Source organism: Lonchura striata, chromosome 3, assembly GCF_046129695.1.
Source record: "Lonchura striata isolate bLonStr1 chromosome 3, bLonStr1.mat, whole genome shotgun sequence".
NCBI classification, from domain to species: Eukaryota; Metazoa; Chordata; class Aves; order Passeriformes; family Estrildidae; genus Lonchura; species Lonchura striata.
In genome coordinates this window covers 5,173,568-5,188,609 of record NC_134605.1, presented here as the reverse complement: position 1 = coordinate 5,188,609, position 15,042 = coordinate 5,173,568, and the positions used below count along the sequence as shown (strand labels likewise).

Sequence of the window (15,042 nt, the reverse complement as noted above, 5' to 3'; positions counted from 1 at the left end):
CGTTGGCTGATCATCATAGCAAAGGAAAAGCAGAGGCAGACATAGAACCCAACTAACAACCCAGCAGTGTGTAATTCTCTTAATTCTAAAGCCTTCCTTTCCTTCCTTTCCTTTCCACAGTACATACTGTATCTTTAGCAAGAATCATCTTTCCTCATATAACCCTTATTCAGGGTTCCAAAGCAAAACCTCCAAGCACTTAAGGAGACAGAAGTTGTGTGGAAAAAGATGAATTAATATAATACTTCAAGTGGTATTTTCTTATATTGGAGGACTGAAAACTGCAGAATTACTTCCATTCTTAAAATTCTGTTACAGTAATGTATTAATTTAGGGTCTCTGGTACAAATTCTCTTTTAAATGCAGGCTGCCACATCCCATAAGGATTTATCATACAGTTTCTCAAGCATCATTTGAATCTTTAAGACTATTGCTGCCTGGTGTTCTATGTTTTATTATTTGACTGAACTGGAGATAATTGCTGGGGTTTTTTTCATTAAATATATGTCTTATAGCAGGGTCTGCATTTAAATGTAAGCTGATATGGAATGTGAGAACAATACATATCAGCATCTTTGATTTCTCTCTGTGCACTAGATGGGAGTACACAATGACTATCACAGAGTTTCCCCAGCAAATTCAGTCTTGTATCATTTTTTGTTCTGACTTTCATTCTTGCTGATCCCTGTCTTAGCTCATCTGACAGATTTTTATCTGGTATCACAGCTCCCCTGTATGCCTCTCAGTTTTGTCTCCTAGCTTGTTTCTCAGTAGTCCTATATTTCAGCTATTCTTCCCTCCATCTTTTTTCCCAGCTCCTTTTACATAAATTGCCTAGTCCCCTTTTCACCACAAAACCAACAAGCCAAAACAAAAATAGCAACAAAACCACAACTTTCATTAGTTTTCTCTTTTTCTCATCATTCAAAGGTTATTGTCTTCTGAGTAGCATGGCTTTGTTATCCTTTAGTTCCAGCTGTGGACTTACATGAAACACAGTTGGTCAGGGGATAAACTGTATTGGTAAAATATGTCTATGACTTACCAGTTTTATGTGCTCCTATCATTAATATGCTAACATAATTTCCCTTTTATATTGTTACTTTGGAATAGGAAATGATAGAATATTTCTGTAACATACTCAAAAAATTGAATGGTAGTTTAATGGCTTCATTAGAAGTCTGGCTACTTACCTGGTGCATAGGTAATAGGAATTCTCTTCTCTCTCTCATTTTTTAAAATTTTTCTTCCAGGAATCTATATCAACCTGCAGATTTGCACAACGAGTTGCTCTTATTAAGAATGAAGCAGTTCTTAATGAAGAAATTGACCCCAGATTGGTGAGAATTGTCTGGGGAAGAGGGAAGGAGATTGCTTGGTTTAAGTTATTAATCAATAGCAGCCAATGTGATGTTGGGGATTTTATACTGAAATGTCCCATTAAATTGTTTTCAGATGCAAGCTCCAACTTTCTTTCTTTAAAATAACTGCCACTTTAATTTTCTTTTCTTTTGGATGCAATCGTATTTAAGTGGATCTTTATCTAATCTCTAAAGGCTTTCTCAACTCTTAAAGCATCGAGGAGAAATGGTCACTTTCATTATCACCTTAGTGTTGTTTTTTTAGTGTGATAATTCCTAAATCATAGTCACAAATCATTGGATGGCTCTAAAACTCTAAGAATGTACTAAGACTGCTAGTCACTTGATGAAGGCACACAGCTGCACTGAAACAGTTTGTGTATTCAAAAGCTGAGAAATATACCAAGTCCTTAATTGAAATTGATTCAAGGAACATTTTAGATAGGAAGAAAGAACTCTGTGGAGTTACCATTGGCAAAAAAGATGGAAACAAGCAAAGGAGACAGAAATAGCTAGTTTCTTAGCTAATGATTTTATTCATTGTTACTTGATGTTAATTAGCATATTTCAGTTACTGTTAATAATTGTGCCTTTATTTTTTTCTTGTCTCTCATTCTTGACTTTCAAAGGGAATAGAAGATCCTTATCAGGTTTTCAGCTGGTTCTCTTTTCCATTGTTATTATTTTTTTATTTTTTCTTTGCAAAAAAATTCTGATAACAATAGTATCACAGAGGTAAAAAAAAGGGCAAAAAAACCCTAACCCAGCAGGCATCGAACAACTTCTTTATTTCTATCTGTCCTCTTTTCTTTTCTACATAGATTTTCTAGTAGCAAATAATGCAAAACGTTTTTTCCATGGCCACAGAAAGCTTTGATTGAGGTAATGCACATTCAGGCTCCTGAACATTTACTACATCCTGTGGAGCTATACTCCACGAGTTTGGTATGTCTCACTCTGCAGGATCATTTAGCAAGTAAAGCAAAAGTGGACACATGAGAGTTAGAAAACCATCCCCTCTTGTGGAAAAGGCAGGGGAACACAAGTGCCTTGAATTTATATGGCCCTGTGTTTGTGCAACCCTATTATTCAAAGTGCTGGATTTAAGACTTTTTAAATGAAAATAAAATTTTATTGTAATAAAATAATATTAATTTTATGAAAAATCAAAATACAATTTATTGTCAGTATCTATCATATGTGAGTTGAATGCATGCTTTATAAAGGGGGTTCCCGGTACCTCTTGGTACATCTGAGTTAAGTCAGATTGTTGTATAAACTTTATTCTTCATAATGGAGAATTTCTGACTTTTAATCTTACTGAGAAAATAAATTTGTACCTGTTGTACTTTTAAGTGACTCATCTTTGGACCTCTCTCACTCATGGCTCAAGGACATAATTTAAACTGAAAATCAAGGTTTTGAATTAAACCTGATCTCTTCTGGTGTTCATGTAAAAATAGAAATGAAGTTATTTTGCTTCTGTAGATTTTAGTTTGTCTGGATAATACTTGAAAATGAATCTTCTATCCATATCCTGAAATTGAGATTTCTGTTGTTGTCAGATTGAAGTCAGTCATTCTAACAAATTTGAACATTGAACAGAGATGTTAATGTGATTCAGCTGTCTACCATTTTCCACTCCAGCACCAAATTTAATTTTCTTGACTCAGCAGCTGGCACAAACTACATCAGAGTGTGGCATCAAAATGGGGCAACAAAAAATTAGGGTAAAATGTTTGGCCTGCAACATTCTCTAGGTGTTCTTGCAATTTCTCTAATTAACAGTCATAATTTTAATAGACTATTAAATAAAATAGTATGATAGATGTTCATGCTTTATTCTAAAAAAAAAAATAATTACTTTATTGTAAAAAAACCTCATATAAACTACTGGTTTAGAGTTAAAAGAAGTAATCATATTCATGTTTTAAATAATTTGATTCTCAAAGTAAAAACTTAGAAAGTTATGACAAATTTATCCATTAAAAGAAATAGAAATGTTTGAAGGAGCTTTAATATCCAGTGAAAATATGTATCATCAATTTCAACAATCTCATTACTGGAAAGTGCATGCAATCAAAAGTGATTAATTTTCCTTAAAAACATTCTTCTCTTGGAAACTTATTTTGCACGTGGAATCAGTGTATGCAAAAAATATCACTGGCCTACTGATACATTTGAGCCATATAAAGGGAGGCTTCATTAAGTGATCAACCATAAAGTGTCCAAGAATACACTCATTTATGTCTTAGACTTAGGTATTTGCATATTGCCCTGCTTTGTAAAACTTGGCTTTGAGAGCTTAATGATTAGTATAATTTGGTTTTATACAGATATTTATTCCCAAAGTGCAGATTTTGACAATGACTTCCTAGAATTAAAAAATCTAATTAAGTTTTCCATGTAATATTATCACATTACTATTCATTAATAAAATTTAATTTCATAATGTCACTTTATACCATCAGTTTGTTGCTAGCAACTAATGCATCCTACAAGTATAGCACACAGTAATTGTAATAATAGTGAAATCTCATATGGAAAAGAAAAAAGGTAATTCTAAAATTGATATTGCTTTGAAATTTCTGTTTCTATAAGGGAAAACAAAAAAATCACTTTTGTTGTCTAGTTGCCCTCACTCTAAAAAAGATGTCAGTTCTTAAATGTTTTTTCATTATTAAGAGGAAAAACGAATAGTCAGAAAAACTTTTTATTCCTATTACAAATAATATTTCTCTTTTGCAAAATATCTTTTGAACTCTTTCTGTACAGCCAAGTCTTCTAACACAAGAATTTACTGTATTTGGAAGACTTTTCTTGGGTTTATAAATGGAAAAAGAGAAAGAAAAGGCACTTGGTGTATTTAAGGCATTTTGACAGTTTTTAGAAAAGATATATTATTTTAAAAGAGGACAAAACTAAATTATATTTACCTAAACTCAACCTTCTACTGAAAAAATCATAAACTAACTATTAATTTGTAGGTGATGCTTAGTTTATGCCTTGCTGTTTGTAGATGATTGTCCAGCTGAAAAAGGAGATTCAGGATTTGAAGGATGAGCTGGCGCTGGTGACTGGCAAGCAAAGAACATCGGAGCTTTCCCAAGAAGAGCTACTTCAGTAATGTCTTACATTGTTTCCATTTACTTCTTTGATTATTATACTTTTCATCAGTTTCTTTATTGGCATAAATATTTAAATTCATTTCAGAGTTTTAAACTTCCTTGTGAATAATAAAGTGGCATTAGGTGCCAGTTTAGAATGGCAGATTTCCATGAAAAGCTCTAAGAGGCTGCTGGCTGTGTTTTTGCAGCCTCAGCACTGAGGAAGTGAAGTAAACGCTAAGGATGGGGATGCCTGTCAAATGCCAGGCAAAAAGAAGTGTTGTATAATAGGGCAAAATGAAAAACAGTCTCTCTCAAAACTGGATATGCAATCTGAGTCGATTTCAAAAAATATTCTTGTGCTAAATGTATCCTGCTGCAACATTAGTTTGACATAAACCAAAAGAAATCTCACATTTCGGATCCACAATTAATCAGTCTTGCAAGCCAAATACTTTTTATTTTTTAACTGAACATGCTTTTGAAATATACTACTGAGTCATGTAAGTATTGTAACATTCTGTAGCTTTTAGTAACAGATCAGTACAACACCTAGGAATTAATAATTATTATATATTTATTCAGGTCTAAATGTTCTCAATAACTGAATTCTATTACTAGGCTTGAAAAATTGAGTATGTAGTATGGACCTATTTAATTACTGTAGCTAAACTCTATAAAGAAAGAAGTACCTGCCTAATTTTGTTTGATTAGTATATTAACAGTACCAATTTCTCAAGGGAGTTCTCCAGAAGACAACTACCAGGGCTAACAATCTCCCCTGACACACAGGAGGGTCTGGAGGCATGAGGAGAAGCTGCTACCTTGAACCTTGAATTTCTCATGTAGATTGTTGTCATTATTAATTATTTACATCAGCAGTTATCAGTATATTCTCCTAAACAGAAATGTCCCTGCGGTTCCTATGGAGTTTATATATATATATATAAATATATATATATGTCATCTGCCAAAACACAAGAGTCAAAGGCACAAATAACATTACAGAGTAGCACTAGATGTGCCAAGACTAGCCAGAGAAATAAAAGTACCTTTCTTTTTCATTATATGGAGAATTAAATGCCCTTTATTAGTTAGCTTCTTTTTACCCTTGCAGAAGGTTAAAAAGAAACCCTTTTAATCTTCAAAAGATGACTGACTTTCAGTGATTTTATTCAGACATACTTAGATAATCTAAATGTTGATTTAAATAAGTTTTTGTAAAAATTATTGTAAGAATCTGTATAATAGTTCTAAAGAATTATTGTAAAAATTTGTCACATTAATTTTCCACTGTGGTCTTGTTTGCTGCTTACTTTGTATAGAGAAACTGGGGTTTTGAAAATCATTTGGGTTTTCTAAGACCACAGTCACAAATCTTATTTCCTAAGATTTTTTACCTTTTTGCCATGGAAATGTCAGTCTTATAAATAGGAATAGGTTATAAATAGTAATGGATTAATGGTTGATTAAATTTTTCATTATGATTATGCAAAGAAAAACTAGGAATGTACTATTTGCATACAATTGCACTATAGCATACATATGGGAGGCCTGATTTCAGAAATAAAAAAGTGACTAAAAAGTGTATTAGTTTTATGTTTTTCCTTTTTATCTATGTGGCACAATATACAGTGCATTACACTATTAGAAAATGTTTCTTCTGAGCTCATAACAAGGAATTTTGCATCCCGTTACTCCAGAAAGAAGCCAGGTGTAGACTTTTATGAGTTTCTACCTGCATTAAGTCACATAATGATAAATAACTTTCAAGGACCTCAGCTACAGTAGGTCAGTGCAAAATTTTAAGGTTTCTGAATTTATCATTTACTTGTATTTATTCAGGCTTATGCAGCACATGTATTCATTGTTGCAAAATTAAGTTCTTTCTTGGAACAAATGCTGTGGAATTAAAATACAGAAGAGCACTTAAGTACTGCTGACTGGGATATAGTAATTTTGAATACTAAACAAGAAGAGCCTCAAACAATTTACCCTATCAGTCATCGATGCCATGTAACAACATTTTTCGGTGATTGTTTTCTTAATATGTTTCAAAATGAAAAAGATATATATATATAGATATATATATAGGTTTGTTTTTTTTCAGAGAGGCAAAGAGAGTGTTAGAGAATAACTGCTACATACATGAGTCAGACTGGCTTGTTAGCACTTTGGGGTGCCATTGAATGGAATGTTGAAAGCTAAGTTAATCTTTTCTAGAACAATTCAAGGGAAGGAAAATAGCAAATGTCAGGGTTTATTAATTTTGCATTTTCTCTGTGTTCATGCAAACAGCGTGCTCACAGATAAACAACTGGATGCAGCTCAAACACCCAAATGAAAATATAATTAAATGATAATATAAAAAGCCACTACTTCAATGACAGTATCTTTTTGTGGTTTTGAACATTTATACTTTTTGAGCTTGCTTTCATATGGCAATAACATTTGTGACCATGATGATTTACATGACTGAGCTTGAGGTCCATAAATGTTCTGAGCATTTATGACAATCAGCAGATAGCATCTAAGTGTTCTGTCTCCAGTTAGAGTCTATCAACACATAACAGCAAATCTCCATGGCAGTTCTGTTTATTGGGACTGGCCATCTGAGTTTGGAGCTACTCATTATCTGGAGAGTTTGTACACATTAAAGAATAAATATACAAGTGAGTAGTCCAAACAGAAGTATGGACCTGGATGATGGCTGATAAAATCATGATTGACTATTACTGGAAAATGTCTGTGTTGGGATTTGCATCTGGTTTTGTATCTATAATGAAAGCTAAATAATATTATTTATCAGGGGCCATACAGATCAGTTTGTTATGACAGGGAGAAGAAGAAAAGAAACTTGGTATAGGTGATAATGCAATATACTCTGTTGTGCTTTATTTCAAGTGGCCACCCAAGAATGATTCTTAAGACACTAATATTGTATGGGATTATTTTATTATTATTGTTTTTATTATTGATGCTTTTCTTAAATGTCAGAGAGGAAAGTCTAATTAAGGTTATTATGGATTTCAAATGCTGCTTAGACATTTTTGCTTAGTTAGGATATCTTCTGTTTAAACTTAAACTATATCTCATCATGTGTGTATATATATCTATGTAAATAATTCAAGTTTATATAGTTCTTTTTCAAATTCTTAGACTTTGACTGAAGTCTGTGGTTAATTTTATTGTAAATAATTGACTAGTAAGGAGAACTGTTAGAAAGGATATTCTTATCCTTTGGATATGTTTTAGTTTTTATTTTTTTTTATTAATCATACATATTTTAACAGAGGTCACAGCAAAATTAATCTGCTGAAAGTATTCTTATCCAGGGGTTTTTTTAATTCTTTGGTGCTGAGCACATATGGTCAAAGGTATAAAACATGTCTGTGAAAAACTCCATGCACTGACTACACATTTATTGTTTTTGTCCCACACAACACTATCTCAGGCACTTTTCAGTAGAAGACAGATGCTAAAATGAAGCCAAGTTCAATGATTCGTGTGTAGATCCAATAGTTTTTAGTCTAACATAGTACTTATGGTATTGCATAGGTTTTTTTTGCTCTCTACACATGTTGCAGGAACTAGGTGTTAGTAATTGCCCAGGAAATAAGTGTTAATAATATGTGAAAATTATATTTTGTATGTTTCTTGACTTACTAAGTCAAGAAATGAGGAATATTTCTTGTAACAATGGGTTTCATTCTACTTGCTTGCATTCAGAGCATTCCCAAGGAAATTGGGTTACTCAATGCAGTTGGAATTGCTAAATATTTTCAGGTAGTATATGATTAAGCTGGGTTTTATTCTTTATTTTTTTTCCTCAAAGATCAAATTCTTCAGGGGTTAATTTTAATTTTTCTCATTTAATGGAAGGAAAAAAAATCCGTCAAATAGGCTTTCCTCATAATTTCTACAATGTCGTGTTACCATTCACTAAGTTTAAAACAAAATGGAAAAAAAATGCTCTTGACTTCTTGGGAATGGTAAATTATAATATGATGCACCTTATCAGTTGTGTGACTAAAGCTATAGCTGTCTGGATTTCAGAATTCTGTGTTAAATGGTGAGCACTTTCATTACTGTGTCATAGTTTTGATTTTATTAGTTCTCATAAATGCTAAGCACAAATTAATTCTTCTGGTTTCATTTTATTTGTCTAAAAAGCAAGGCTTAAAAAATTCAGCTAGACTTCATAAGTGGTTCAGAATGTCGTTAGTAAAATGCTTCCAAAATCTGAATTGCTTGCTTTGGATCTTACCTTTTATTTCCTCAGCAGTAAAAGGCTGATCTAAATATTTCTTTGAGCTGAAGAATTAGTTTTATATTTAAGGGGAAAAAAATTTAAAAAGGAGCTCTTTGAACTATTTTTAAAAAGTAGAAAATAACATCATACATCCCAAATACAAGGAAATTTTACTCTTTCGGGTTTAAGCATTATGGTTTAGAATAGAATTAAATTACCGTCAAATGATTTTTTTTGTGAATTGCATGCCAAAAGTAAAAGAGAAAGTCTTTTTTGTTTGAATAATTTGTGATTTTTTTTTAAATAATATAAATGAGCTCACTAGCAATTCTCAGTGTATGCCCAGAAAGTCAGGATTTCAAATCAACATCCTATGTTCCAGAGCACCCACGCTTCCAGAGCTTTTGCCAGCTGGAAATCTCTAAGAACAGCACCGGAAGTACTGGCTTAGCACTTTAATTTATTAATAACTTTACCTTACTTCTTTCAGATACATATGTTATTACAGACACTTCTATTTTTTACTTCGACAGTCATATATTGTTCATCTTACCCAAGTTCTGGAGATCTCATTACTTCTGTCTTTCATTTTTTTCTGTTTCAACACAGTGACATCTGTATGCTATCATAGTATTAACAATATTGCACTCTTGTACAATATAGACCTTTAACAGTTACAGCTGTTGAACAAATGGCTTCTTTTGCAAAGCAGAGAAAATGTTCTTATTTGCTGATATTAGTATTCAATTTCATTTGCAAGTTGGAAGAAATAAAGGCATATCACCTTGCCTTTTGTCAACACAGTTTTGCAGACCATAGATCTGTGTAGAAGTTAGCAGATTGACTGTCCTGAACTATGTAGGCAATGTTAAAGAGAAAACAAGCTACCTTAGGTATAAAGTAGTCTTAAGATGTTTCACATTAACTGCTTGCTTAGATACCTGATCTAGAATGATATTAAATCAATGTATTTTTGTAAAGGACATATTTTCTCCTACATTTTATGAAATCCGTAGCAACAGCACAGAAAGTTCAGATTCCCATTGCACATGCCTAAGTTACATGCTTAAAGTGTAAATAATTTTCTGTGGTCCTTCTTTTTGTTTTAAGGCCCCTGAAAGTAGGGGGAAAAATCTTATAAAAACTGATCAACTTTTAGATTGAAACTATTCCAAGATAATAGATTGTAAAGTTCTTTTCAAAGGATAGCAAGTTTGTTTCAGCATGGGGGTGGGAGGGAAGTAGATGATATACTATATGCTGGTTTTAGTGTTCAAAATTATACGAGTCATCTAATGTCATATGGTTTCAACAGTAATAGTGAAGTAAACTTATATTAGTGAGGTGTATGAAGAAAACATAACATAGCTTCTGTTGATTATTTATGTGTTTGAAAAAATCTTCGAGCTAGTTTTCAAATATATATGATCAACAGTGATCATAGAACCTTTTTCAATCTCACTGAAATCCATTAACTATTTGGTCTGATGAGTTCTTCTGAAGGTAAATATCTGTTTGCATCTTTTGGAACTTTGAATACTTTTTGATAGTTTTTTCTTTTGAGCTTATAAATAATAACCTGTAAGTGACACTTTGCAGAGTTTTTTCAACTACTTGGGTCTTCTATACTGTAGGATTATCTTGGTGTTCATCCATATGAGTATATTTGGCTTGTTTGAATTGCTGTTATGCTTGTCCTATGTAATTTCATTTTATTTCAAGTTCTTCCTACTACTTTGCAGATACTTTGGGGTTTTTTTTAAATTTTGATAAACTAAAGGTTGGTTTTCTCTTGCTACTTTTAGATATACTCCAGTGATTAGAGCATAACTACTGTTGTGGCCACAAGTATTAGCTGGCAGTGAGTAGCATTCCTTTCTGTATGTGCTTTTGAGTTGCTTTTACAAAGTGCTGTTGAAGAAGGAAATCATCTACTCAGCAAGATACTTGACATGTTCTTCTCTGCAAAAAAAAAAAGGCACGTGTAGAATTACAGGCAGTAGGCACCTTTTTCCCTCATAAGCCAGTCTTGGTTTTATTATTGTCCAGTCTAAATCACCCCTTTTCTTACCAATACCAAGATTTGGAGCTGTGTGCATTTCATCATTGAAATGAATACTTTTCAACTGTGTAGAATCTCATCTTACATCTGTTTGCCACATGGTAGCCATCTAATTCAGAAGAATCTCTTGTAATATGTAGTTGTTAGAGCACTATATAGATATTTTTAAAAACTGTGTAAATCTTCAAGACTGTAGAAATGTAAGACACTCAAAGGCTTACTGCTCTTACTTACTATCCTGGTCTAAGACTGAAAAAAAAACAATGAAGCTTATATCAGGGCTATAATAAAACTATTCTATGAAATGCCTACTGAAGGAATTGTACAAAGGCTTATGTAATTACTTCCACTATTTAGTTACCTTAATTATTATTTCACCCAGGAGTTAGCACACTTTGGTTAAATGAGGAGTTAAGCAGTTATTTCTGGATACAGAATACTCTATAAATGCCAGTTATGCTGTCATGTGTACTACCTGTCAGTAAGGTATAACAGCTCTTCTCAGGGCAAGCTGGAAGTATTCTGTGTACTTTTACCTTCTGTCATTTCATTTACAACAGTGCCTGGAAATACCTTTACTTTTTTCCCTTATCTTCCACAGCATTCATAAAATCCACTACTTTGAATCTCCATGGTCTTCCCATGCTGATGCACACTTGAAGCTAGCATAGCTGCAAGTTAGCTGTTCTTAAATGTCATGGTGGCTCTGCTTTCACTATCATGCATTTTTTAGTTCAATGGATTCATAAAACTTGTAGAGATGTGGCATTCCTTTTTAAATAATATAGACATCATTATTAAACACAATGATAATTTTTGGAATGAATATATTTTAAAACAAATTGATACCAATTATATTACCAATATGAGAACTATTGTAAAGTCAAGGTAAAAAACTTGTTTAATTAAAACACTCTAATTACCACAAGTTCTGCATTAGTTGCCTAGTTAGCAACCAGTTTTCATAAACTTAGATTTTTTGCTCATGACAGAGTTCACAACTGACACACCATATTAATAGTTATTTAAGTGAACTTAATTTTGATACATAACATACAATGTCAGTGATCAGGGGTTAAAAGGCAAGTTCTCTCAGGAATGAATCATGGCACATAAAGCAAGGTCAAAACAAGTCCTTCCAAATCTGTGTTTTGAGACTGTGCATCCTGCAAGCTATTGAGAGCTCCAAACTTTAAAAACATACTCAGCTGGCTGGGAGTGCTTTTCTGATGCATTTCAGCTGTGTCATTTGCATCCTGGTTTATCCAAACAAATGACTGATTCAGAAGCAGATTTTTAGAAAAAAATGTAGGTGCATGTTATTTTAGTGAATGGGTGAAAGTGAAGTAGTACAGTGCTCAGTTAATCATTCTGAAGCTGTGCTATCAGAAAAATTGCATGGAATCTGAATTCCATGAAATGTGGGCGGAAAGCTTCTGTGATTTATGTGCAGTCTAGTCAGTAAGCAGTCTTCATTAAAGAAGAATTTCTGAAGTGGAAAGTAACAGAAGAGAAATAAAGTTAATAATGTAAAAGCTGTCTCTGAGCTGCAGTACAGTGTGTGTTTACATTATTTGCAAAATAAAAGATATCAAGAGGAAAAGGCTTCACCAAGAACTTGGCCTGATTTACAGTCACTACTGAAAGAGCAGTGTTAGTTTAACACATTTCCATCCCAACTGTTTATGACTGTTCTACTGTGAGTTTTCTTCCAAGCATCAGCATAAGGACTGTGCTTGACACAGCTTGTGGTTTTACATTCTGATATCATGATTCAAACCTGGATCAGTAATACCTTCCTTTTTGTACTATGTTAAAATGTAAAGGGCCACTATCAAAATTAGTTTTAAATTAATCTTGTAAATCACTTAAAACTGTTCCCTTGACATTGACTTAAAAACTTTTGTGCATGTGTGTAATCTTTTGCTCCTATTTGGGGTTTTGTTATTTGATTTTGGCTTTTTTTTTTCTTTTCTCTGATGAGCAGTGGGAAAGAAAGCCCCATTCTTTGTTTACTGCTGTTTTTCACAGAAAATGGGTCTTTGTTTCATACTTCCATATTCTTCATCCTTCTGAGAATTTCTGTTGGGAAAACTATTTTTTCTGATACAGCAGGGTTCTGGCAATAGTCTTCATCATAACCTTGTTCTTATTAGTGTTCTCTGCTGTTCTCAGGGAAGAGCATTGCAGTAGTAAAAGAACAGAAATCTATTAAAAATTACCTTGGATGCTTCATTTGTTTTAATAGCATCAAACAATATTTACTGATCTGTAGTTTACCTTACAACATACAAGAGAAAGGAAAAAAAAGGGAATCACTTTGGATGTCCATGTGTTATAAGAGGCATCTTCATATGATACTTATTTTCCTGTCATGTGAAATTAACAGTGATCACCCACGTTCCAGTTTTGATTAGCACAAAACATTTTTGAGAGCCTTACTAAGCTAAAACTAATGAAGAATGCACCATCTGGCTTGCTAATGTTATTAACTACAATAAATGAAAGATTATTAGTTTAATATTTGCTTATACACAAAAATAGAGTTTTTAGTATTTGTAAAATATACTTTTAGGTTTGGGGATTTTTTTAATACTATCTTAATAATTTCAGTGCAAGTACCTTGTGGCTAGGTACTTCTATTTCAGATTAATGGACCCTTTTCTGATGTAACTCACCAGCATAAGAAAATTCCTTCAAATTTAAATAAATTAAATTGACCCTCTTATGTTAGGATAGTACCCAATACAGATAGCATATTTCCACTGAAGCAGTTAAGTGTGACAAGTAAGCAGTTTAGAGTTTAGCAATTTTCAATTCAGCACTTGTACCTACCTCCATAATTAGGTTTCCATTGAATTTCCGTTAATTAAACAGCTTTCATCATAGCTTTTGCTTATCAAGCTGACTTTAAAAGCAGAGCAGTGTGAATTCTTAGCTCTAAATATTTTTTTATAAGGGTCTCTCCAGTGTGATATAAAATTCCTGGTGTTGATCTTCAGATGATAGTACAGAGAGCATCTCTTTATCTGGTTTTCTGCTCCAGTGAGTGATAGGTATTTGTTCCAAGGTTTTTGGTGTCATTTCATTACTAGGTCTTTGGCTTGATTATCTCAAATTTTGATTTTAGTTGGGGGATTTTTTTTTTTTTTTTTTTTTTGCTAACAATTGATATCTTGCAAAGCTTTTTTATAAGTTATAACAGAAATAGAATGTCAAACAGGAATTTATTTCTTCTGTAGTCCATCTTTCATATAACAGGGAGGTCCAGGACTGCTGTAGTGCTAATCTCCAAAAATACAGTCAAGAAAGTAAACATAATATTGTACTGTAAACAGGAGTTCCATATATTCAATATTATGGAAAGTGGTTTTGGTATGTTTGTTAGTTGATTTTTTTTGTTCTTCTTGATTCTAGCTGGTTTTCATTATATGCTTGAACCAAAGAATTTGAACATTTTTCCTTCCCTCTAGATTATGAGTTACCTTGGCACTCTTAATCATGTTGTAGAATCTACATATATGATTTTTCTAAATTATTTTCCCATTGACTTTTGGCATTTTTTGTAATGGGGAAATTAAGGTTCAGCAGGGGTTGTTTTGGGGAGTAGAAAATCTCAGTCACATAGAAAATTTTCAAACATGGTATATATTCTATATTCAGCATGCTCTTTCCTTTAGCAAGTCATAATCAAAATACCCTTATTTGGGCAGCTTTATTTCCTAATTTCTGGTTTGAGAGGACATGAAAATGTTGACCATTATCCTCAGCATAAAAGCATAAGTTAATATAAGGATTAATTGTTCAGGCCTTTTTGAAAGAAACTAGTTCACAGCTCTTACAGAAAGTAGGACATACTAACTAGGCTTACAGTCTCATGGCTTAGCCACAAAAGATGACTAAAAATACTTTATTTCCTATGCCTTTTTGCTATTTTACTATAACTAAGTTGAAAAATGGTCCTTTAGAAAGAGAATGATTTTATTTTGCCTCATGTTTTCATATTAACTTTGTTCTGCCACTTACCCATGCCTCTGAATAGGCCAGTAAAGCAAGATTTGCTGGAAAGTTCTCTGGACTTCTTGGTCTCTGTGAGTTTCTTGCTACTCTTGAACAGCTAGATCCTACTTTGTTCAGTGTTGGGATATTTAATCTGTTCTTCTGGTTCAATTCTTGCTGACATTTTCTTGCAAGAGTCTTTGAGAAAAACAGTTCAATGTGCATGCTCCTTGTAGAAAACTAAGGAACAAATATAGGTGA

General features: G+C 32.8%; 1 protein-coding gene across 1 annotated transcript in view; it reads left to right on the top strand.

The window, feature by feature from the left end:
* KIF6 (kinesin family member 6) overlaps positions 1-15,042 on the top strand; it is a 149,702-nt gene that overhangs the window by 41,385 nt on the left and 93,275 nt on the right. Inside the window, exons 9-10 of the mRNA XM_077781856.1 lie at positions 1,254-1,340; positions 4,381-4,484. Coding sequence (XP_077637982.1) covers positions 1,254-1,340; positions 4,381-4,484 — 191 coding nt within the window. The remainder of the gene's footprint in view (positions 1-1,253; positions 1,341-4,380; positions 4,485-15,042) is intronic.